The sequence below is a fragment of the Lepeophtheirus salmonis genome, chromosome 12 (genome assembly GCF_016086655.4).
Source record: "Lepeophtheirus salmonis chromosome 12, UVic_Lsal_1.4, whole genome shotgun sequence".
NCBI classification, from domain to species: domain Eukaryota; kingdom Metazoa; phylum Arthropoda; class Copepoda; order Siphonostomatoida; family Caligidae; genus Lepeophtheirus; species Lepeophtheirus salmonis.
This window is the reverse complement of record NC_052142.2, coordinates 1246471-1274294: the sequence shown is the minus strand read 5'-3', so window position 1 is coordinate 1274294 and position 27824 is coordinate 1246471. Positions and strand designations below refer to the sequence as shown.

The 27824-nt window shown below is 30.4% G+C and overlaps 1 protein-coding gene and 1 long non-coding RNA gene across 18 annotated transcripts in view; one reads left to right on the top strand and one right to left on the bottom strand.

The window, feature by feature from the left end:
• LOC121126809 (uncharacterized) overlaps positions 1 to 7854 on the top strand; it is a 40922-nt gene extending 33068 nt beyond the window's left edge. For all 15 annotated transcript variants that reach the window (XM_040722152.2, XM_071892173.1, XM_071892182.1 and 12 more), the window contains 5 exons: positions 6119 to 6421; positions 6501 to 6708; positions 6772 to 7159; positions 7214 to 7261; positions 7333 to 7854. In XM_040722152.2, the coding sequence (XP_040578086.1) occupies positions 6119 to 6421; positions 6501 to 6649 (452 nt within the window). In that variant the 3' untranslated portion in view covers positions 6650 to 6708; positions 6772 to 7159; positions 7214 to 7261; positions 7333 to 7854. The remainder of the gene's footprint in view (positions 1 to 6118; positions 6422 to 6500; positions 6709 to 6771; positions 7160 to 7213; positions 7262 to 7332) is intronic.
• Positions 1 to 27824, bottom strand: part of LOC139906797 (uncharacterized) — an 87934-nt gene that overhangs the window by 58746 nt on the left and 1364 nt on the right. For all 3 annotated transcript variants that reach the window (XR_011782741.1, XR_011782742.1, XR_011782743.1), the window contains exon 2: positions 1 to 27824. This exon is cut by the window's left edge. This is a non-coding gene — a long non-coding RNA (uncharacterized lncRNA).

Below are 27824 nucleotides of genomic sequence, written 5' to 3'. Positions count from 1 at the left end.
ATCCTCCATTAATTTAATGATGGCTCCTCGGGAAGGGATAGGTTTACCCGTGTGTTTCTCCATAAATTTTTTGAACATAGATGATTAGCAATGGATAAGGTTATATTACATGCAATAAGCATCTTTGTGAGATCAGAGTTAAAGTCTGACTTGATGTATTCATCATTAACTTGATTTTTTAGATGAATATCTATTCTCTTGATATGAGATGAGAATAATGAGTGGCGTGTAATTCTAGATAGGAGACCAAAGGAACATTTATTTCGACAAACCATCTGTTTCTCATCTGGTAAGTAATTCCCAAATTCCTGGGCCTCCATTTTCAGAAATCCAGACAGAATGCGACGTTATTTTATGCATTTATTCAGTTCTCTATCGACTATCACCATCGAATATTATATTAATATTGAATAATAAAGGCGGGAATGATGACGTTCTTGATTGATAGAAGAAGATGTTTATTATTTAATCAATGATGCCATAAGTATTTCTTCTCTTCTGCTCGCACGCTTTTCTATTCTTACCAAAATTATCACCCTTAAATATACGTTCATATTTCACTAAATTTAGAGCTTATATTTGATTATATTGATGTTTGGACAAGTTGCAATTTTGTATAAGTTGTAACTTGTAATTGCAGATCATATGAGTTGCAATTTCTTTATCTTAAAATGGCTTATTTAATTCTTATAATTACAACTATTTGAAGATTAAGTAATTAAGACAATTTTTGATCAAATCCATCATGAAAAGGAGCTTAGGGCTCATGGTTCGATTGAGTTACAGATCGGAAATTTCCTTTTTGAGTTTCCCAATAATTTGCGATTTGTTATATTAAATATTATTAAAAAGAGATGAAAGAAAAATTTGATCGTAAATTTTTGATGAATTGACACAAATATGATTTATATATATTGCCATTTTATTATGTTAATTACTGTACCTCAAGAAATTCTGACAACACTAACTCTTCCAATCAAATTTTATTCTTTACTGTCTTTGAGAGGCTACCAAGCTTTAAAAAAATATTTAAACATTTCACAAATAGATTAATTCTTAATCCTATTCAGCAAGTATTAGATAAATATCTTTCCCATCAAAATCAAAAAACTTCAGCTTATGTAAACTTTTTATTATTGAACTGAAAGAGCTTGACTAATGGATGTCAAATTTGGCCAAAACCAAGGCAAATACAGAATTTAGAAATACGATTAAAGTTTCCAGAATTATGGGTTACGTACCAAAGACTAATTTAATTCTGATCATACTAGAATCCTAGGCTCTGGAGCGCAAGTTTTATGTTTTGCAAATATATTGATTTTTTCCATTATTCTTGATTTATTCCCCTTGTCTTAAAGTTTTTTTAGGAAAAAAAATAAAACAAAAGAAAAACTAATTATTGTACAAAGGACAAAGGGATAACGTATATTGAATCTAGGATATCATGAAGAGGGAAACCATTAATATGTAAATCTTTGATATTTAGCATGATTTGTAGACAAGAAAAAGGAAAAAAGTGAAGTTGATATACAGGGTACGGTTTTACAATTAAGAATTTTTTTAAACCAGGTTTTCTTGGGAACCCTTAGTTGTACAGCTTCAAAACCCAGTTTATCAGCTTTAACAGACATTTTTTTATAAGTTCTGTTTTCAAAGCGTTGAAAATGTCCTCCGATTACCACCGTAGTACAGCGATCATTGTCACCCTCCGTGCAGGCCGTGCGGCTAAAGAGATCATCGACTTTCTCAAGTTGTCCTCTCCCACCGTGACTATTTGTGTGGGGAGTCTTAGAGAGGGAGTCAAACAAGCGTGCTCACAACAATTTGGCTTCTCTGAGAGCCTCCATTATTGAAGCTGTGAACAATTTCAATAAAAATCACCTGATCAAGGCGTTCAAGATGTTGGAGGCCATGGTTGAGGCTGAGTGTGGTTGGATTGAATTATTAGGTTTATGGGGGGTCCCTACGTTTGTATATAAATGGATTTGTAAATATCTCTACTAATTTAAGATATAAAAAGGTTTATGTCCTGGTCTCGAAAATTCTTAATTGTAAAACCGCACCCTGTACATGGAGATTATGTAATTAGAACAAGTATTAAACTTTATTAGACAACATGTATAATGTAGAAAATAATTTATGAGCATTATATAAACCAATAATAATACATTCAAGATTCCAGTTTTAATAAAAAATATACTATAGTTTTTTAAGGGACCTCAAATAATTTTTTTTGAGTAGTATAAAGGAAATTTCAGCCTCAACACAGAAATAAAATGCACATTTACTTGCTACAATATTATTGATACAATCATTATATAAAATACAATAATTTTTGGATTTAGATATATACAATGAATTTAAGATGTATTTGACAGTTTATTCACTCTTCCATTTGCCCAGGATTAACATGTCTCTTGCCTTTCCTATTTTCTCGCACATTAACAGAACGGTCATAGCTTCTAACTATGAAATTAGACGCTGAAATTTATCAGCTTAAAAATCATAACATAACTTTACTGCACGTATAGTACTTATAAACGAGGTCCATTGTATTTATGACTCTTCCTCTATCCTTATTGATGATGAAAAGAGCAAAATTTGCAAATTTTAACTCATTGGTATACGAAGCATTAGAAAGAAATCAATTTTTTAAATTTTTGTAAGCATCTCTTTTAGTTCCACATTATAGTCTTCCTACCCAAATATGAGTTATGAATTGTATCAACAATATTAACTTTATTTGAACTCACAATACACACAAACTTTGACACTGGAAGCAACTTATGATTTTGATAAGGATAAAAACTAAGCTCTTGCTCTAAAAATAACTTTCAGTGGATCTCTGACAAACTGTTGAGTATATTGGGGGAGTGAAACGAGTTTATTTGTTCATTTAATAGTTTCAATTATTTACTGCGTCTTGATTCAGAAGATGCCCAATTCGTATTTCAACTTTTTGCAAGATTAAGGAGTGTTTTTGTGTACAAAGATTGATGTAACTATATCTTTTTTTAGTTTGCTTCTTTTTAATAGGGTATAACATGTAGAAAGGCAGGATTTTTTAGCCCATAGGTCGTCTTCAAAGTCCTTTTATGTTTACTTCAAAAATTTATTTACTTCACAGCTTCTAATGGTACATACAACATTTATTTTATAACTCTGTTTGTTCAAACAAGATGTTTTTTTCATCGGAAAATATCTTTGGGTTTTTCATAAAATTAAGTTGTTCTTGTTTTGTTCGTGTTTTTCATAAAAAGTGAATAACCATTAATTTGATAATAAAATAACAGTGATATTTCATAAACGATTGTTTTATTTCATCAAAAAGGCTGTACAATTAAAAGCAACCATATTATGAATGGTTTTGAGTTTAATTTTTAAGCGATGAAAACTCAATTCCTTAAAAAAACGTGTTTATAATTTTTCTATTTCAAGTATTCGGATTATTTTTACTTAATAACACAATAAATTAATGTTTTGGATTTATTTTCTTTTAAGTATTTAATTGTTCATGAACGCCACGTAGTATGAATTGCTTCTGTTCCTCATGTGCTGTAATTAAATCATGTTAGTCCTTCGTTAACTTTCGAAGTATATCTCTGCCATAACATTAACTGCTCTAAGGATTGAGATTTTTGTAGGCTTCAATCCAAGCAGAATTACTATCCCATAAAGATGGAGTTTGACAAATAAAATAATCTTCAATTTTGAAACGGGAAAACAGTGCCATTTTTTTGACCGATTGAAGTAACATATTTTTTTATCTACAATTAAATTTCTTATAATGATAGACGAGTTGTTAGTAAAACAATAAATAAAGTTATCACTAGATTTAAAAATATTTACGTACCAAACCAAGAACCAACAAATCCTTCATTCGACGTAACATATCTTGTCCCATGTCCCGATATATTTTTATTCTTAAAATTTATGACCATTTTTTCTTTAGCTTCTTGATCGACATCATCATTAAAGAATGAAAGGGCAGCAGCTTCATTAGTGAAATACCATAATTGATGACTAAGTTTCATAAGGTACCTTTTGATATTGTTTCGTCCATTTTTTCGAAAGCTTTCAATGATTTTAACAAGCATAAATGATTATATGGTGTTTTGACTGCTAAAAGGTATTGAAGGCAAGGCTTAACGTATATTGTTACAATAAATAAATATATATCTAATAACGCGATTTTATTGTCATTATTTATTTTAAGCTGGTAACTTAATAAGGATATTTTCAGAGAGTATAATTTTCTCTGTCCATCCAACAAGCTTTGTGCATGGAACCGGGAGGTCTTTTCTTTAATCATTGTCTCCTCCTAAAAATATAATACATTGATCTATGAGTTCCATGTAATCATCTCCAAAAATTTCTTTTTGATAGCTCACTGCGATAATATTCTAATAAATCTTCAATTTCCGAAAGTGATAGGTTACTTTCTACTAATGATTGTTAGGAGTCTATTTTGAAGGGATCTATATTTTTCCAAAAAATCTTTTAATTTTTGAAAGAAAGAAATATTTGGACTTGTTGTTACATTTTTGATTTTCACTTCGAGAACACCCTTAAAATCAATTCATGAAGATGACGATAATAAGTAAATAAAAACATTTCTCTTTCAAATTTTTGCTCCAGCAGCATAACGGTAACATTAAGACGACCAGTATTTGAAGCTGTGGTATCACAGCAGATAACTTGCACATTTTTTTGAGCTCCTAGTCTAGGATTGCTTTCCATAGGTAAAGACAATCGGCAAACTTTCTTCTTTCTGTTATTTAAAGAAGGCATAATTTTCCCTCCCAAATTAAAGCTACAACATCTGATATTTTGTATTTAAAATCAAATTTTATGGCGTTCTTCGATCTTTTCTTCGATCACTCCGTATCCTTTGGATATAAGACTTATTAATAGAAAATTCATGAATATTCAACCACAATGAATCAATAGTTGCTTCAAGAATAAAGACTATACACCTATCTAATGCAGCTACTAAGTTTGGAGTAATAAAATCTTTCTTAATAATTTATCTGGTTATTATTTCATGTAAAATTAATTTTAACTTGTTTAGATCAAAATTAGAAAAAATGTAAACAGATTATATTTTACCATGGAGCTCCTAGTCTGTAATTGCCTTTGAAGTTAAAATTAAACTAGGTCACATTTCTCTAATTTGAAATTTAAAATGTTATATGTAAAACCTCACTGTCTTCAAAATATACTAAAACTAATGTATTACTATTATGATGAATAAAAAATGTATTATTTATCAATTCTGAAAGATAAACTCAACATCATCACTAATTGTGGTGTAGGGTAGACCGGAGAAAGTTGAATCACATCTTACTGAATTACTTGGATATACTTCAAATTAGAAATACCAAAGTTTTAAGCAACAGACATACATCTTTATACAAATATTCAAACGAGTTAAAATTCATGTAGGATAAGTACTTTTGGTGTTATCTTAATTTGAATGTAAATTTTTCAGTCCATTCTAAGATCAAGTTATCGAATTGACTTTAAGGTCTTGTTGGCACCTGTTATCGTTGTCTTAGATATATATTTTTTTCATATTTGAGGAGCTGAGATAAAATAGAAAAAATAGGGTTATGCATTTCAAATTTTTGAGAAATATTTTTTATGTTATATGTCTTGGATACCCTAATGTATAAGGCTACCGCCGAAGGGGTAAATAGCGGAACCCGACGAGCAGTATTGGGATTCCGTCTGGAAATTTCATACCGGTATGATTTTTGTTGGTCCTGACTAATTCGGTCATTTAAAAAAGTTCATCAAGATATTTTTCATAGAAAAATTGGTCTAGGTCGGACCAAATAAAAAAATCTGTATAGACCAGTCCAAGTGATAAATGTGGTCTTATTTAAATTGGCGAAGCCAAATATAAGGGCTTAGCCGACGGAGCCCATCTAGTATTATTATAATTAAAATCTAAATTAATAAAAAAATTGATCAATTTATTAATAACTTTATTTTTAACTAACACTACATAGTATTCTAATAGTTAGGGTTACCATGTCAATTTTTGAGTATTTTTTTACATATGGACAAGAAAATATTTTTTACGTATACATACATTTATTCTATTTGTATACAGTTTCGACTGCTGCAACAACAAAGAAGACGGAAACTAATGATTTAGAGAAAAAAAAAAAAAAAGAGTACGAAAGATGGTTTAAAGATCAAGAAAAACTTCAACAGGTCGTAGAATATGATTGCTTTGTTGAATATGTGGAGAAAATAGATAGTAATTCTTTTGTATCAGATGGGATAATAGGGAATATGAATAAAGATGAGGTGAATTTTATTTTATTTCAAATTCCCGAAAAAGATATTGACATTTCGATCACAAATGGGAAGATATATAATAATGAAATCCAAGAATATAATGAGAAAAAGGGTAAGATAAAGTAATTAAAATGATAATTACGATTTCATCAACAAAGTAGACTTCTTAAATTACCTTAAAACAATTTCAGAACAAATTATTGAAAAGGTTGAACATCAACATAAAAGATCGGTTCAAGAACATATAATTGGGGGAGGAAGCAACAAATTAAAGTGTAATAAGCATAGTCCAAACTCCGAAGATTTTCAAAAAAATGCCAACTATTGTCAAACAAGTTGATGAAAACATAGTAAATCATTTGATAGAGTGTGTAGCTATACCAAACGTTAACGAAAAAGGTTGTATCTATGTAAATTAAATTAATTATGAATTGAGATAAATATTTTTTTTTTCAAAATAAGGTTCTGATATGGACGAAAAAAAAATCCCGCCTCATCAAAATTTAGAGTTAAATTATGAAAAATATTCCGTAAAAAACTTGGTAGATCGTTTTTCAAAATCAACACCTCCCGTGCTTCCACTACAATATTTACCTCAACAATATTTAACGTCAAATGAAAATCCTCCACTCAATTATCTTATACAACCACAAGGAGACCAAAAAATCAATGAACTTACACCCAAGGAGCCAAAAAAATAAAATTCAAACCCTGTGTAAGGATACAGAAGAAGATCTTAATAAGCTTAATAGATTTCAAAACTCAGTAGAGGAATTCCTCTTGATGAATGTCTCAAACTGTGAAGGGCATATTTCAACTACAATGACTGATCCTTCATATCTCTTGGCTGGTAATTATATTAGATTTAAAGTTATGTTAGTTATTCTAATGTATTTAATTTTAGTCAAGGAAATACCAAATGAATATTTTGGATATAATACAATCGTACAAGGTTTCTAATTCAATATTTTTTAAAGAAGTACTCACTTTATTTACACTCTATATTTTTAAATTTTGATATAGGAGATGAATCTATAAGTCTAATGAGCCTTGCGAAAAGTAAATGGGATAATCATAACACTATTGCTAGGGGATGGAAATCAGTTTCATCTAATTATGCCCCAGTGACATTTCGAAAAAAATATAATGTTGAGACTCAAAAACTCTAATTATTGTCTTTATTTTCAATCATAACAATGAATATATTAATCTATAAAAGTAAATATCTTAAAATGAATAAATGGTAAATATATATTTTTGTTTTTGTGTTGAGCTTTGCACCTTTTTGCTTCTGAATTTTCTAAAAACATATTAATTCAAACCAACTTTAGGATAGCTATCTTAATAGTGTTTAAAATATTGATTTTTTAAAGATTATAATATTATTTATAAATAACTGTTCTGATCATTTGGATAGGATTAAATATGGTAAGTAGTTTTGTATACTACAAATTATGACGTCTGTTCATAAAAATAATGAAATTGTATTTAGAACCTTTAAAAATTAATAAAAATGAAATATATGTATTATATTGGTAAATATGATTATTGAGTTGAAGATATTATTATTATACTGTATTTCCTTTCACTTATTTTCATGAGCTGATTATTGCATGATTTAAAACAACTGATTTTACTTATCATAAATTCAAAAAGGGTTTTACATAAGACGTGGATATTCATTTATATAAATCAAGGACCTCCGTTTAGAATTCGTATCATTCCATAGTTAATCATTGATTCTAATATCGATAAAATTATCACTCCAGTGTAGATTATAGCTATTAATTTATATCTAAATAATTGTTTAATTTTTCAGCTATCATATGATCTGATTTTTATGAATGAAAATGATCTCTCAATTTACTAATTACTTTAGTTATAGAAAATATAACCAGAAACGTATGCAATTTATTTAGTGTCAGCAACTGTTGGAATATGAGTCTTTTGAATATCTGGTCATATAATCACCTATTATAAACCTTGATTATATTCACATGTTTTTCCCTCCAAAAAATTTTTTTGTGTTCTTTTTATTATATTATTCAATCGAAATATAGAACTATATGGCAATACACGTGTGTTATTATTGTACAGTGTTTTATTATAGAGTAAGTAATATAGTCTATTAATTTCGCTATCCTCGGTTATTGAGAGAGGCCTAAATCCTCACATGGTCCTTTAGCTAACTTAAAACCTAAGTTGGATCGTGGTTTCTCGAAATATTCAGGGATTCATTTGATATTCTACGATTTCGACATACTTTCAGAGGATTGATTTAAAAGTGTGGGACTTGAAGCTTAAAATAATCTTTATAAAATCATACCATTGGTATTTGGAGCTTAAAGGGCTCAATATAAAACAAGACGCGGTGGCATTTGAACTTTAAAAGGCTCATTGTAACGCCACGTCCAGTCAATCAGACTTTTGTAAGTATATTAAAAGAAGGGATTGTAGTGTGGTATTTGAAGAATAAAGGACTATTTTTAAAACCATATGTGGGGGTTTTGAAACTATAAGGGCTTATTTTAATAACAAACCCAAACAATCAAACTTCTCTGAGTGTATTAGAACAAGGGACTGTAGTGTGGTATTTGAAGCTTAAAGGGCTCATTCTAATACCACATTCATTCAATTAGACTTCTTTGAGTATATTAGAAGAAGGAAATGTATTGTGGTTTTTAAAACTTAAAGAGCACATTTTGTTACCAATTTATAAATTTTAAAGATACCAAGAGTTTTGTTAAACACAAATTGATAATTGAAATTACTATTACTTATTGAACGACAACTTGGAAGTAATAAAAATACTCAATTCAAATACCGTCAGGAAGGTATTAAATATTAATTATATAAATTATTTTACTTGGATATCTTTTTTTATTCATGGTCGTCAAAAGGGTGTAATAAACACTCCAAATGAATTAATCCTGTTCATGTTACCATACCGTAACATGTGCATCTCAAAGAAAAAAATCCTGAAAGATTTTTGGACAAGATGTGGAGAAGAATATTTAAATGAATTAATTTTATCAAAAACGTGGTTGAAGTAATCTAAAACCTGAATCTTTAGAGAAAAATTCGTGGAAGTTAGAATGGATTACTGAAGTCCATAAAGACTAAGACAAAGTTGTCACTTCAGCAACACTAAGCTTAAAAAACGGCAGAAAAATTTAACACTCAATAAGACAAATTGCTATACTAGAGTCTATCATTGCTGAACAAGAAATGGTGGAATATAAATTGACCACCCAATGTGGATGTGCTGGAAATCCAGAGCAGATGTTGAAAGTCTCTGAGTTGGGTGTACAATTGACTCAGGAGTACCAATCTCCTTTACGAGATTGACCATACCACACTGAAGAAGTTAAAGAAAATAAAGTCATTCCTTGGGAAACAGCTACCATGTCTGTCGAACCAGTTCCTTACAATTCGGAAAATACATCAGATACTCATAAACATGAATTTAGGATGGAAATGAGACTTAAGAGAAGTTTTATAAAATTATTAAAAGATGACCATTAGATATTTCAAACCATATAAGGACAATCCTTTAATATAAAAAAAAAAAATTACAGGACATACAGGATTAAGAAAATTAGAAAAATTACAGAACATACAGGGTTTAAAAAAAAATCAATTTTTACCAAAGGTTCGAATAATGCTGTGAAAAGGAAGTAACATAGACACTCCACAAATTATAAAGTTATCTGGGGCATAGCTTGCCAATACAAGGTTGATGTTACAGACATTAACATATTGTTTCTCTGAAGTTCAACTTTGCTCAATTTACAACCTTACGGCATGGGGTCTATCTATCCCACTTGAAATTGAGTTGGATACCCAGATACAATATGACAGAAAATGTTGTATTCTGACGAACTCGTCATTTTCTGGGGGTCTGTTAGAATTTGATTTTTTTTTTTTTTTTTGCATATCTGGCCCTATAATCACCTATTGGCAACCTTGATGATATTCACCTGTTTTTTCCATAAAAAAAAACAGTTTTTTTTTTTGTTCATTTTATTATATTATTCAATCAAAATATAGAACTCTCAACCAATACACGGGTGTTATTATTGTCCAGTGCTTTATTATAGAGTAAGTAATACAGTTCATTAATTTCATTATCCTTGGTTAATGAATGAGGTCTAAATTCTCACAGTAACCCTGTAGTGGGTGATGTTTTAGAGTTGAAATATTAATTTCATCAGGGAAATCGAAATGACTCCGTCCCGTTACAGTAAAGAACTCGAAGAAACTCAAATAATTATAGAAACTTTAGATACTTTCAGTTATCCAATGAAATACTTTTAAATTTTTTGAATATATTCGTCTTGAAGCAATGAGCCTCTGAATAAAAAGCACCTATTTTACACTTTAAAAAAAGATGGTAAACGAGGTATAGGTATATTGCAGACATTCTAAAACCATTTTTAAAATTTTTAACATTTGGCTTTAAAGTATATTAACATAATGTATCTCTATCTTCAACACCGAGGGCTTAACAGCTTTGAACCTTAAAAACAGCCAAAAATAATGGAAAATGTATGGTCTTTTTCTGAAGACCACGATGGTCTTAGAGAAAAAATAAGGCCATATTTGTAATAAGGGGATCAAATTATATTAAATTATGCATGAACTGTTTTTATATCATTTTTGCAGCTTGACAGTGTAATCTAGACGTTATTTTGAACTATATTGAAACTACTCACCTTGCAATAACGATGCCTTCAGCCTTCTGATTTCATCTTCGTAGGTATACAATAGTCTTCTTCAAAGATGGTACAGGCAAATTTGCATGTAATTTTAGCAAAATTTATGCCTCTAGGCATATTGATCCATAATTTTGTATCTTCTGGAGACCATTCTCCTTGCTCGAACTCCCCATCCGAAAAATAGAGGCTTAATCTAGACATTGAAGCATGAGAATGAATTTCTAAATATCTATTGAATTCCTGGAGGGTTTGAAAGCAGGAGTCTCTTAAATTTCATCATCATTTTAAGTCCCTCAGACTCTGAGATGACAATTTGATTCATAGCTTATAACGGCTATGAAAGTCCCCCTTTACTGAGATCAAATTGTCAAGCCCATTGAAACAGAGGCGCAAGCTATACTTTAGGTCTTACTGACATAAGTATAATATATTATATTTCATAAATAAATGAACGACGTCATAGCTTAAGCGACATATTGTGAAAAAAATATATAAAATATTCATAATACTATTTTCTCTTTCTTAACGCTCGCGTTTCGCAACTTTGTTTAAAACTTTACTCCGAGCGAATATTCGCCCAGTTTATTTAACTTTTTCGATTTCTAACTCTTATTTCAAGATAAATAATAATTTCAAAGATTTCAAGAATAGACGGTTGAAGTTATATCTCAAAATAACCTTGAATTTTTTTTTCCATGCTGTATATGTAACTGCTGTTTTCGGTTGCCGAGTTTGCCTCTCATGTAGCTGGCTACTTTAAAAAGACTCCGATATCGGTTCCCCCAGAGACACTGCCAGCTCCTTCCTGTGTAGAGATACTTTTAGAAGATAAAGCTTTATTATTTGTCAAAGAATTTTCCCAACTGAAATATGATTTTTTTATATTTTTATGTAGTAAATTGAAATAAGATCTCAAAATCTCACGAAGTATAAGTTGAAAAACTTCAGAAAACCTAAAAATTTCTAGCTAATTTTCAGGCTTAACGGGATTATAGTGTACGTAACCTCAATCATTCCTGTCCTCCAAAACAGTGGTTCCCAACCCTTTTGTGTCCAAGGTGCACCAAAAGAAAAATTATTGACACACCTATTTTAATTAAACCAATCTAATGGATTATTATAAGCTATTTAGCTATGGTTGTCATAAATCGTATCCCCACATTAACTTGCAATACATTGAATTTAATTGTAATAATTGCATTAAGAGTTGTCAAATTCATATATATTTGTACGAGCGAAAAAATAAGCATCTTACAAAATTAAGAACTGAGCGTGATCTTGAGCATGTTCAGGATTTATTGAGCGGATTGATGCCTTTACGCCAATAATCTTTCGTTCTAATAAAGTGACAAAAGCTACATTTACAAATACAGGAAAATTAATAATAAGAAACAACAAAATTTTAAAAACAATGCTATCATTTATTCATCCCTCCCTAAATATTAGTCAATTAGCAAAGTATGTCACTCTCACTATGTATTTCTTGTATAATAAGCATAAAACTGTAATGAAATCCACAAATTTTTCATCAATATTTGTTTTTGTTACAATAGTAACAGTAATTCTTCTAATTCTGGTGGATTAATTTTAATAATAAATGATAACGTAATGTAGGACTGTTTTTATAATTTATTTAATATTAAATTCAAGGTATCAAATTTCTAGGAGATTAAGGATTTAATTATCTTCTGATTTATCACTATTTCTTGATGCTTGTAACAAAATGGCTAAGTTACCTCTTAAATCTTGACTTCTAGCTGCAATAGCAGCCCCGACTCCAGTTTCATTATTTTTACATTCATCAACTTTAATAACTGCTGGGGTTTATTTGTTAATTATTTTTATAAGAAACTTACAACGTAGTAACGTTGACATTAGCTGCCTTCTTTCTTGATTACGTCACACCGTACCCAAGTTCAGTGTTACTCACTACTGATTAGTGTTTAAAGTGGTTAATTACAGATAAATAATAGAAGCCGAAGGAGAATATAAAAGTTGTGAACTGCGTTGAAATACATTTAATGTGATTTCATTAGTCCTTGTAACTCACTTGGTGGATATCATCATATTTAATGGAAAAATCCTGAATTGTGCAAATGCTCTTCACATCAAGGTCTATGATAGTGACATATGACCTCGTGAACCATTGCCTATAAATCAAGAATACATAAATTCACCCAAATTTTTAACAAAATCATCGAATACTTCTACATATAAGGACTACGGAGTTCCAGAAAAAAACAGAATAATCCACTTCAACATCCAATGAGGGATACGGATAGTTCTCATCCCCATCAACCGTTCTTTAATTGAAATTTTTGAGTCATTTTCTTCTTAAGTCAACTCTGCTTCGACTTCTACAATAGCGTTAGTTCCCTCTAAAATTCCTGAGGGCACTCCCGCTCCCACTCAGTTACTAATTTTTGTGAGCGTGATCCCGCTCGTTTTTTAAGGCAATGAGTGCACTCCCGCTCTCGCTCAATGAAAAATGAACGGCGCTCATTTTTTCGCTCGTATTTGAACTTGATAACTCTTAATATAACAAAGACATCTTTTACTTTAGGAATTGAATGGGTCACACAACCTATTGAAAGTATCTGCTGTTTTCTTTAGTTACATTCAATACATAGAACTGAAGTGTAGAAAATATTTTATCCAATTTATTTGGTCATCAATTTGTTATAATTATAACTCAGTAATCAGAATTGGAAACCCGGACACGGGCTGTAGTTCATTCTTATTAAATTAGGACTTCAAACTCCAGGATGTCTCGATTTGGATTAGAACAAAGAAATTTCAGACTTGACTAAGACTCAATATGAAACAATCGTAACTCCTCTAGAATTCGTCATCAGATCGACAACATTCAGATTTTAATAACACTCCAGACTTGAAACTCACTAACTCACGTACCCAAAAACTCACAACTTGACTTGGAGTATTATTATATTGGACTTTAATTTTGAGACTTCACTCGACCTTATCTCTCAATAATTTAAATTCTACTAGTGGTCGTAAAAATTACTTGTGAGCAGGTTCGTTTACGATATACTCGTAACATTGAATTTCTATTTGATATATATCGAAATAATTCTACAAAAGAATGATCCTGATACAGTTGTTAATATGGAACTGAACTCTGTTTGCTCTTGAATTCGACTTGTATATATTTGAAGATATATCATTTGACTGATTGAAAGAAAAAAATAATGCCCTTGTTTCATCATCGTTCATAATTTTCATACAAATTTTACAGTGAAGACACAAGATAAATAAATTATATTAGAAGGTGAAACTAATCAATCTCTATTATTTATATTTTATCAAACTTCTTTTAAATAGTTCACCTCTATCAACTTGTGCACATCATTGGATTTAAAAAAATGGTAGTAGTTTATTGGCATTTTCTTACTTATATAATTGACCTTGCTATATATTTTAATAATATGTAAAAGACGACTACTTTACATCTTGACACCTTTATATATGATTTCGATGTCAATATTGGTCTGTGCTTGATTCACTAGTTGTACAAATTCATAAGGATCTTTTTAAATCCAATACTTTATTATCAGAAATTAGAAGATGACCAAATGACACTATAACAATCATCACAAAATAAACGAAGGCTTCATTAACAACGTATACCTAAACCCCTGAAGATGATAATATAGACTTATCCTAGATGAAGATTCCAGTCGTTGGAGAAAATAACTAACATATGCTATTATAATATTAAACTAGTAGATAGCTTATGTTTAACTCTGGATAGATACAATAAATATTATTAAGTAGGAATGATTTTAATACTAATTTAATGAATTACGATGTAACTATTACTACAAGTATTTACGTGGTGCCTATTTTATTGGAACTTATCTTTTCTACTTATTAATCATTATTTGTCCAAGAAAACTTATTCATAAAAACCATCCTCAGAAAGTTTGTAAACATAATTATAATATTGTTTGCTTGATTCTAAGCTAGTAGTATCAGCATATTTTAAAAATGCTAACAAAGAATTTTATGACAATAAAATTAATATTCACTTAATCCGAACAAAGTTGTGGTTTATGAACAGTGAATGGATAATGACGATAATTTATTAATGAAAAGAATGGGTATACATTTTGCATTAAGGAATATAGATATAAATTATACTAGTAACTACTAATAAGAAAATTAATATCATGTAGTTCTTATAAAAAAAAAAAAGCTCATTTTTAGCGTTCAATTCCTGTAGTAAAATATGTCTTTGTTTATGTAGGTATGTTACAAAAAATTTCAAATTCAATTTTTTCTTTCTAAATTTAGTCTAATAGATAATGGTGAAATATACATCTTGATGCCAAAATCATCTCTCTACCTTCAATATTAAGGAAGTTATGACCAATTTATTATAGGAATTTCACACCTTTTTATCGTAGTGTTAAATCTGTTAATGTAATAACCTACATCAAAATCTGTGATCTAATAAAATGTGATATTTCAATAAAACAACACGACTTTCTTAAAAATTAAGAGAATTGAATGACAATTTCATGAATACAGTATAGTTGAAAAGTGAGTTTGATGAAAAGTAAATAAACAAACAAATCATTTGAACTTTTTTTTTTCAAAAGATAAGATTTAGACGTCAAACATCTGCATGGAAGCAGAAACCGACTCTGAGGAGGGTATGACACCCTCCGAGTCAACTGAAAAAAAAATTATGAAACCATTACGGCAAACCCATCAGTGCGTGACGGAAAACCCGGATTACTTGGGATTCACCTGGAAAGTGGACAAAAACTCGGCTAACAACCGATGTATCTAACCGTGAATGAACTTGATACCTGAAAAAGAAAATATAATGTGGCCAAAAAATATGGTAGAGATTTCACATCCATATTGGGGTATAAAAACAGTGGATATCTAAGGGAATGGAAAAGTATATATAAAACGATGGGTATAGCAGATATTACGAACAACGACATGGCAACATTTGAAAGAGAAAACGCGAAAAACTCAAAAAAAAGTAAAATAGGTCACATTTATATATCCGAGCCAATGTTGGGGTTAAATCTAAAAATAAATCGAATATCCTCAAACGGTCTGTCCGACCATTTATTTCTTGAAGCCATGTTTAAGGAGGAGAACTACCCAAAAAAACCTAATAGATGGAAGCTAAATAAGAAACTCTTAGAAGAAGATGACGCTCTAAAAAATCTGAAGGAAGATGTACAAATGATTGAACAGGACTTAGAAGCTGGATGGAAGATTAGGAAGCCTTTAAATAAGTTCTACAAAAGTGCAAAAAAATTTCTAAAATCTGCCGGGATCCGAAAAGCTAATGAAAGAATGCAAAATGGAACTCAGATTAGGTAATTATTGCAAGAAGGAAACGATACAGGTCTGCTGCAGGAATGGGATGAAATAATGGAATATTAAATGCAAGGAGCAAGAGTTCGTGCAAGAATTTAAGATAAAAAAATCAATTCCAATAATTTAAATCTGTTAAAACTCCTCGAGAAAAACAATGGAAGAAAGAAGATGAACGAGATACTAGTGAATGGCCAGAAGATAACATCCCCGTTGAAGATTGCAGAACATATCCAAGATTACTACCAAGAACTCTACCGATCCAAGAAACCGCTCATAAATGAAAAATTATCAGAAAATACTATCACACCTAAGGAAGAAAAGGAATTAAAGCTAATATTGACTTATGACGAAGTCCTTACATATATTAAGAATAAGATGAAAAATAATAAAGGACCAGGACCTTCAGGACTTACTCCAAAGTTCTACAAAGGGGTTCAAATTCCTAGCTGAATTATATAATGAATATTCTTTTGGACATGGACCTGAACAAAGAGCAAAAAGGGGAATCATAACTCTATGATAACAAATAGAATAAGAAATATGGACCTGGCATTAGAGGGAATGGGAAACAGGAAATTAACCAACCTGTTTTTTGCAGACAATAGCACGGTCATACTAAGAAGTTACAAATTTGAGGAAGAAAGAGATAGCTTGAAAACGCTCCTGAAAGAATATGGAAGAGAGTCTGGTTTAGAAATTAATGATCAGAAAACACAGATATTGACAAACTCTACGGAAAAAATAAACAAAATTAGCGCTATTTATCTCGTTCAAAAAGCAATGGCAATGTGGATTCTATGAAGGATTGGAGATCCCAGAACGTAGATCAGATGAGATGGATAAACTATGTAATTATCAAGGATATAATCAACCATCCAATCGTGAGTATGCTACGTATTCCCTCTTAAGGGTCTTCAAACCAGTCAAAAAAACACTTCATCTAAGAGTAGAACTAAATATTAATAATAAAGCAATTAAGGAGTGAGTGAGAAAAAGACAGCCTCCAAACGATCTCTGCAACACTTTCAAATGCAAAATAAAGAATAAAATGATCCGGAAATAATATGTGAGATTATTATTCGATCCATATCTCACTCCTAAGCAGTCCTACTTGAGATATAGGGTCGCCCTTGGAGTGTATTATATAGACAGAGACATGCCTTGCAAAGACTGCTATAAAAATAAAACGCTCGCCTATGTATTTGTGACTGCGAATATCTAAAAGGAATATGGTTTATAATGGCTGAACGACTCACTCACTACCGAGGGAGAGGCCCCACTCAAGAGGAAAAAATTTATGGCTTCAACGACATGACTCTTCCGTTCAGAATTGGATCAAAATCCATTGCAAAACATGAATGCAAGGTCCAATTATGAAAACATTAAACTTGCCAAAAATAAAACGCTCGCCTATGTATTTTGTGACTGCGAATATCTAAAAGGAATATGGTTTATAATGGCTAAACGACTAACTCACTACCGAGGGAGAGGCCCCACTCAAGAGGAAAAAATTTATGGCTTCAACGACACGGATCTTCCGTTCAGAATTGAATCAAAATCCATTGCAAAATTGCAAAACATGATTGCAAGGTCCAATTATGAAAACATTAAACTTGCCAAAAATATAGCCTACGCTACTCTTAATGAATTTCGCTTTTTATCATGCGTGTTGTGATTATGTTTTTAATTCACCCCTAATTTGCTCTTTCTTTTCCAATCTTGGGCCTTCAATTTGTCAAAAGGGCTACATCGCAGAATGTGATAAATTTTGCAATAGATTTGAATACAAATCTGAACAGAAGAGCCATGTCGTTGAAGCCATAAATTTTTTCCTCTTGAGTGTGGCCTAATTTACTAATTTGTCAGATGTTAGTTTTTATTTTTATTATTATATATTATAAGTAAGGTTGTTGTTGTTGTTGTTTTCTCAGCTTCCTTTTTCGTTTCCTTTTTAAGATTGTTATATATGTATATATAAATCTATAGTTAAAAACAATGATATTTGTGAATGATTGCATACTTAATCTTCAAAAAAGAAAAAAAAGAAATGGTGATTTAACTTAAATCAAGATGAGCTCCTTAGCATAAATTCATGTTCAAAGAATAAGCTCCTATGAATTCATTAATATTATAAAGACACCAACTAGAATAGATCAACTTTTGTGGACTTTAACAGATCAAACAAACAAAAAAAAAGTGTTGTTCAAAAGATGATATTTTTAAATACCTGCAATTCAATATGAATTTCGAGTATAAGAATATCTTCCTGCGCTCTCCAGACAATTAATGAAAGTTATTGAGAAAAAGGAAAGGTTAAAAATTAAGACAAAGTACTTTCATATTGCGCAGTAATAAAGATTGAAGTTGCAAATGTCGGCTAAAAATTGATGTAAGTTGCATTAACAATTTTTTTTTTGTTGAAAACTTTACAAGGTAATAGAACAACAAATGCTTCATAATCCATTGTGTTTTTTATTTAAGCTATTAAACTTTGTCCGTGATTTTGAAAGCTATCTAGGGATAATTTATTCTCTAGCAAATGATCCAATTTAATCGAGAAACGGGTTGAAAAAAAAAGTAGACTGTGTTAAAGATTAAAAATTTATCTACATTATATATAAATGACGTCAAAGTAATTTTCTCAATTCAAGAAATAAACACCCGGCATTTCAACAGGGATCCCCGAAACACTTCAATCTTCTACACATGCTTCCTCCAAGATTTTTCCTCTTGGTAAATTGGCACTTTGTAACATAACCTAATTTATGATTGCAAATAAATTACAAAATTGATTTCTTTTGAATTTTTTCTTCATTCGAAAATAGCTTGATGTTGACTCAATTGCTACTAAATCCTCAGGATTGTCACAAGCAATCCCAGTTTGGACAACGAGGCTAACTTCATCTACTTTGACTTTTCTCATATATTCTTGTAATGCTGGAGAATCCCTCAAATATTCCAAATCTTTATATAATGGATGAGTGGATGTAGCTTACAAGTGGATCTTATCTTTATAAAGGTGCCCATTTTTTTTTCGATTCCAGCTAATAAAGCCTCTACTGGAGCCTTGCAAAATTTATGATTGGGCATCACCATTTTGAGTTTTTTCTTTACCACTGAAAGTGAAGGAAAAATGTAGACGAGAAACATATTCTTCTTACCTTGCAAGATATCTAAGGCAGCTGCAAAAACCTTAAAAGACAAAATGTATTCATTAATTAAGTCCATCTCTGCTTTGGTGAAATACATCAACCCAAGATTGTCAAATAACTTAAAAAGTTCATCACTACTTTTTTCAAGAGCGCTGGAAAAGTCCAAAGTACCACCAAATTTTCCATTCCACCTTGTATCATTTGGGACTCTCAAAAGTTTTCCTACAATATTGAATTGTTTCTGCTGTAATAATATTAAGATTTTGCTTGTTCTAAACTGATTGACATTTTCCAAAAGTTTTGTAAAATAATCCTTTAAACACAGGATCGTTGAAAGCTGCATCTATATATTTTTGTACAATCAAGTTCATATAGTAGACAGCACATCTGAAATGATTTGGTAGGGAAAATTCTGAATCTTTTATAAAAACAGGTATTAATTCAAAAAATTGAATATCTTCATTAAGGAAATCATTTTCTTCTTTTTTTTTTCATCGTCTTGAATTCCATAATTTTCAAAACACTTATGTTAATCAATTGATTATCAATATTTTTCATTCGTGCTTCATAAGAAATGATCTTCAAGCCTAGACAAATTTTTTGAATGAATATCTTGATATGTTCATTCCTCACTAAAGTTGACGGCTGAACGGCTGTTATTACTTACATTTAATGATAAATTATGTTATTAACGAATTTAAATAGTTTTGAGAAATATTAGCTCCAGAACTTTAACCTTTAGTTTAAAAAAAAAAATTGGATTGAGGCTTGCGATTGTAAATATACTTTCAACTTTTTATTCCCTTATTCCTTTTTTTTATTCCAGTTACCTCTTTCCACATTTTCCAAATTCCCAACGAGATTTAAATTTTTTTTTTTTTTCAACGCGTAAAAAAGAACAAAATGGTTTTCCAAGTTCCAAACACATTTCAAACATTATTTTTCTCTTTCCATTTTTAATAGACTTTATACCGATTTTTTCAATATATCCTCCAATTATATCTAATTAATACCAAAATTTAACTATATAGACGAATGTACTTTCAGAAGTCCAATATAATAATTAGTATTTTTGGATAAGGGTGTGTTATTAATGGTAAAATTCATCACAGCCTCTTTTAATTTTGTTCTTGATTGATCAGTTCCATTTTGAAGTACTTCGTAACAGGGAAGCATAATTATCCATGATATATTATTGCGTTTTTTCCTTTACGTCTTTAGTTGAATTTGGGCATATTTATTGGTAATTTTCCCCCCTTTTTAAAAATTACTTCATTGGTACAATAGAATAGTCTCGATGATTTTGTTGGCATCCTTGGGAAGGGATATTCTTTTATTTGTTCTTTCTGATGAATTGGTGGACCTCTATTTTAATTAATTGTCTCCTTCATCCATAAATTTGTAAAAAGTGATTGAAAATATATGCAGTACATACTCATATTAGTGTATAAGTTGTGTAGTTTCTTTTCTTCTCTTCCCAATGGCTAAGGATGTGTTAGGATGTTCATAGGAAATACATCTAAAAACCATGATAGATAATATTTATATAAATTATATTATATTCTAATGTCAGTTTTGTAAAATATTTTCTAACCTTAAAACGATAATAAATAAATTGAATTATTATTTATTATTGAATCGAATGTTTATATAAATCAGAAAGGAACATGTGATTCATTAGATCTAACGTCAATTCTACCAAATATACAATTTACTACTAAGAACAATTATTAAATTGATGGATTTAACTTTACCACAAGCAAATCAGATAATATTAAATACTAATAGGAAGTAGTTTCCCAACGGTGTATCATGAGGGTATAGTTCAAATTTGCCATACGATTTATGACAACCATACATTGTTTGCAATACCTTATAATAATTAATATTATTGGTTTAAATAAAATAGGTGTGTCAATAAATGTTTATATGTTTTTGGTGTGCATTGGGCACAAAAAAGTTTGGGAACCACTGTCTTAGGGGACATGTAATTACGAGGTATTGTGCAATTTCCTCCATTTAAGCCTAATAATTAGTTTGAGATTAAACCCACATTTCTTAAATTTTTCACTAAGTATTGCGTGAAACCTTAGAGGTCCCATTTCAATTTACAACATAAAAGTATAAAAAATCGTATTTCAGTTGTGAAAGTTTGTTTTACATAAAATTTTAATTTCCACACAAAAAGGAGATGGAGGGGTCTCTGTTATCTCATAAGATGGAGAAAACTGAGAAAGTAATACAAATTTATATAAATGAGCAAAAATTCGAGTGATGTTCTCGCTCTCACACTCTCACTCGGTATTCATAAAAATGAGCGCACTCACGCTCAATCATAAAGTAGGTAAGTTACAAAATGCCAATTTACAGAAAGGAAAAGTCTTGCTGGAGGCTCGCGTGGAAGTCTAGAAGTGTTTCGGTGATAAAATATAAATAATAGAGATTGATTAGTTTCACCTTTTAAAATAATTTATTTATCTTGTGTCTCGACTGTAAAACTTTATATGGGAATTATGAATGATGATAAAACAAGGGCATTATTTTTTTCTTTCAGTCTGTCAATTGACTTATCTTCAAATATAAATAAGTCGAATTCAAGAGCAAACAGAATTCAGTTCCATATTAACAACTGTATCTTATAAGGATCATTCTTTTGTAGAATTATTTCGATATATATCAAATAGAAATTCAATGTTAGGAGTATATCGTAAACGAACCTGCTCACAAGTAATTTTTACGACAACTAGTAGAATTTAAATTATTTAGAGATAAGGTCGAGTGAAGTCTCAAAATTAAAGTCCAATATAATAATACTCCAAGTCAAGTTGTGAATTTTTGGGTACGTGAGTTAATGAGTTTCAAGTCTGGAGTCTTATTAAAATATGAATCTTGTCGATCTGATGACGAATTCTAGAGGAGTTATGATTGTTTCATATTGAGTCTTAGTCAAATCTGAAATTTCTTTGTTCTAGTCCAAATCGAGACATCCCGGAGTTTGAAGTTCCAATTTATTAAGAGTTAACTACAACCTGTGCCCGACTCTCCAATTTTGAGTATTGAGTTTTAATTAATTGATGGCCAAATAAACTGTATAATATTTTCTTGACTTCACTTCTACGTATTGAATGTAGCTAAAGAAAACAGCACGCACTTTTAATAAGTTGTTTTACCCATTCAATACCTGTAGTAAAGTATTTCTGTACTACATAAAGAGTTGTCAAGTTCAAATACGAAAGAAAAAAAATTAGCATCGCCCATTTCTCAATGAGCGGAGTGCACTCAGAATTTTTTGAACAGAACAATGCTCTGTATATATCTCTAAAGAGACAAGTCAAAATCACAAGCAAAAGAGGCTTATTCAGGGCATCATATTCGGTTATGTTAGCAAGATATTTTTATTATATTCAAGATAAACGACGAATTAAGATCTTATTATTAGTTAATGTTTTTCAATTTGAGCATTTCATATTTAGTGCATAATAACCACTTATTCTTTATCTATTTTTAAATTTTCAACTAAATACTATATTCATTTAAAAATATTCTTTTTTTTTTTTTTTTTTCAAAACAACTTTTAATCTATTTTTCTTAATTAATTTTAGTACAGGGCTCCCACTAAAAATCCATACATTTGCTACGCCTACATTACGTTATAAATATATTTGTTTATTGATGATGACCTCAAATATTTAAATTACGCTTGTAATTTATATAAATAAAAACTGTAATATAAATATTTTTATGTTCGAATATTTAAATTATATTAATAAGGTTAAATACCATGGAGTTTTATGTGAATGGTAGACTTCTTTTTGGGAAAAATGAAAAAATACAGTCCTTAATGAGGGCGAGTGTTATATTTTGGTTATGAAACTGATTCCACGGATCTCTCTAGATCACTTCATTCTTTCCTGCAGGACGAATATTCCATAAGTTCCTGGCTAAGAGTTATTGGATGACGAAGTACCTTCAAGTTATTTGAGGGTATGCTCACTCCTTTCTCAGCATGGTGATTTGTCTGTGAAAGTATTGTCAAATGAAGAGATTTGGAAAATACAAGATACAGCCACAGGGGTTGGAGAATAAACTTCAATAACGTAATTTGGTGCCTGTTGCTGTTCATAGTAGATCTTTCATTCAGACACAGAAACGTCGATGATACGCTTCTAAAGCCTCTATATCTGCTAGGAGATCAAGTGAAAATAAAGCTATCATTCAAACAGCTTTTGTCTTAGCGGTCTACTAGATTGGAAGTCACTATATAGGGAATTTATGTTAAAATATATCTTCACAATGAATGATTTACCCGTTAAAGGAGATTATAGCCAGTGAGTGAGACAAAGATCTTGCCCTGAAGGCTCGAGATCCCTGAACATCGAGGCGTATTCCTAGGATATTGAAATGAAAAAATATGTTTATGAATTCATTGAAATAGAGGGTGGATAAATATTCATTATACGAATGTTCTGTCGACTATATCCATATAAATTACCAATAAACGAAAACTACTGAGACACTGAATTCAAACTCTTCCCTCTCATAGTAAGGTTGTAATTTATGGAGTATGTTTACCCGACGAGCAGGCCTCTGCTGACAAGGTTTCTTGGGGATTCTCATTACTAGTTACAAAAGAAAAAGTAAAGATAAACTATCTCTAAGTAGGAATAAGCGTAGATAATTCTTTTTCTTCAATAATACAACTAATCTTTTCGCCAGATTAAATTCCCGACGAGTGGCGTTACTGTTTTAGTACCACAATAGTTGGAGGTTAAAAATTGTATAATAAGAAAATAAAATACTATTATATGATGTATTTATACAATTACTATAATTGTCAATTAGTTAATTAAATTTGAATTTCCTCCTCAATTGACTCCTCTATGATGTCATCAAAATATACAGTAAAATTGTAAACAAAAGCAAATAAATCTTTTATTGACACACCTTATATATAGTTACCTTGGGAAAAATATATTGGAAGAAGTTAAGGCCCAACTCCAACTACAATATAATTCACAAATATAAAATGGTTTGGTCCAATATTAATTAAATCATTAGCTATGGCACAGTGGCAACGGAAACATAAGGGTCATTCACCCAACCCGTTTTGCAGAATTTTTATAGTTCTGATTTTAAAAGAATTTCCTTTTTTTTTTTTAAATTTAAATGTCAAATTTTGGAAAAAAATGGTTACTCGTGAAAATTTAATCTTTTCCTAAAAACTTTAGGACAAAAAAGTTATAGCCTCGTTGAAAAAAAAATATATTTGAAACTCGGCACTTACTCAAACTAGTCAAAAAATCCAATAATCCCCCCTCCCAAAAAAAAAATTATATATAGCATGCAGGCTCCAATTCGATTTCTTTTTCGTTAAGGTAAAACAACGAGGTATTTAATTTCTTCCTTTTACATTTAGAAGCTTTATTAGACAACAATTAATCATGGTGTGGACTTTATGCTGGAGGGTTCATTGGGCTATATTTTTTCGTTGATAATGATAGTTGCCATGTTATTGTAAATGAAAACGAATTTGTTTTGGCACAAATTTCAAGGTATGGACTAGACAAATATGTGGTTTCAACAAGACGGTGGTACTTGTCACATAGTATACGTTACAATTGTTTCATTGCAAAAAAAGTTTGGTGATTACTTTATTTCGAGAAATGGACGATTTGATTGCCTGCATCAATTGTGCGAATTTAACGCCCTATATTTTTTTCTCTGGCGTCATATTGAGTAATTGTTCTCCACCAATAAGCCAGCAACGCCAGAAAAGCTCAGATAAAATTGATGCAATATAAGTCAATTTATTGGAAAAAGTAGTGGAAAATTTGGTTCAGCAATTACAATTTGTACTGAAAAAATAAATTTGGCAAAATCTTTCACTGTTTGTGCTTCATTTATGAAAAAGATTTGAAACACTCCCATTAAAAAACCTGTATATAATCAGGGATGTTAATCATGTGTATCTTTTTAACTGGCCTATTTTTTATTTTTTTTAATTGGCCATCTAAAGAATGAATTTTCTTTTGCTAAGCTGTTGTCATTATTATTTACTTCCTGAGTAGAGAACTTCCTTTCCAAAGATACATTGAATTATGTTCAAAACCTGATTAAGCATTCGTGTGTGCTCATAAAAAACGGAAAGTACCCTGAAGATTTATTATGGAGTTATAATTGTAACTCCTTGTTGGACTCAGAGTAGAATTGTGGATCGACATCAGAGTAATTCTTGCCATTGCCCTTGTTTATTTTATTTTTCCCCTCCTCCCTTTTCTGACAGCTGATTGTAACTGATCTCTTCCACAAACATTCTTTAAATTGTCAGAGTTGCCATATTGATTCTAGATTTTTTTTTATTTCACATAATAAACACGATTTTTAATGGATTTTATAAAATATGTAAGCAGTAGTTAAGTTCTAGATTATGTACAATATGATTTCATCGTAACTCGAGTTCTAAACCTTGAGATGAATAGGACATTCATATGTGCAGTAGCTTGGAGGAAGACTGTTATCAGCATAATCTCCATCCAAGTTTCCAAGGGGCAACTCCATTGTCAAATCAGTTCTATACCAGGCATATGAAAATGTGATGATATTTATTAATTAATATTCATTTAAGTAATTAATTAAAGGATATTCATTTAAGTAATTAATTAAAGGATATTCACCTATGTGAGTAACATATGAAGGACTATGCATACGATGAATCCTCCGTATCCGCGAAGCCCAAAAATATTATTTTTACCAATGCTGTAGTTGAACCCTATCGGCTATCTTCAAGGATTCAGATTGTTATTAATAAGATCCTTCGATTGAAATCCTTTATTAATTATTTATTAATGAAAATGAGAAGAAGCTTTCCGTAGGATATAAGTGCTTTTCCGGTATACCAAAAAAACTACTTTTAGATTAACACAGTATCCTCTCCTACTACTTACTGCCTTATTTGATAGGTTGAGCTATTTTGGCCATAATTAAAATAGGGATTACCTTTTAAATATGCTCATATTAGTTATTCTTAGAGGCCGCGCTCATGAATGAATCGGCCTTAATTTAAAAGAAGTTCAACACTCAGAATAGGTTACCTAAGTCACCAAGAAATGACTCACGAATAAAGCAAAGAGATGATATATTTTTGGATGAGGATTGGATTGGACGAAAGTCAAGATCATTTCTATTGAAAAATAATTAATTTCTAGTTCCAAAGCAAAGGCAACGACAATATCTATCAATAATTTATTTTCAAACATTTTATAAAAATCTAAACTTTCAGTTAATTGGTGCCCTCTAATATCTTGTGCAATGGAAGGAAATATCAATTTTTAAATATTTTGTTATGAATTTCCAAGCATTTCCGAATTAGACACTCTTGACTCATACGTATCAATTTTACTTATATTTCCTGATAGAATATTAATATTTAATGCATTGTATGAACTTGAACATTATATGTAATGACAAGGAACTTGTTTACTGTAGGATAAACACATCTTTCCGTCTTATCACCAAAAAATATCTTTCAGATACAAAAGGTATCTTCTCCAACTACTTATTTACTTAGATGATAGGTTGAGAGATTTTGGGCACAAGGAAAAACTAGGACTGACTTTTTGAAACGCTTTTATAGTATGTATTTTTAAAAGCACAGCCCCCTCAAAGAATCTGCTCTTAAAAAAGTGAGAGTAACACCTTTACTTCCTCTTATAGAGTATTCCATTTTTTTTTATGCTCTAACCCCTTCATTTTATTTCAAAAAATTGAAAAGATGCGTTTAATATACACCAAAATTGGTCAAGGAAAAAGTGTACAAAACAAAATAAGGAGAAGTGCCCATCAATGAACTTCTTAAGGCTTTAAACCAAGTAGCGAAATACAATCGTAAGCTTAAGGAGATATAATGTTTATTATTTTTGATATTTTATGTGATTTATCTTTTTTGAACAAGAAATGTTTTTTTCTAAGAACATGACGGAAGACCTAAAAACATGTAAATGCCTATTCGGTTCCAGTGATATACTCTGAGTTTAAACGGAAACATGATCTTATCTATAGCATGATAGCTGAGGCCAAGACATACTAAAGAGGAGCTTTGGTGTTATTTAATAAAAGAGAAGGAGTCTATGTTTAGAAACAACCAAAAACAGATTGCCATCTCAGAGTGTGAATGACTAAAAATGTTAGTCATAGGTAAGAGACTAGTACTGTCCTATCTTCCGAGAATTCAATCCATATTTAGAAATTCATACTGATGCTTCAACGTCCGGGCTTAGCTTAT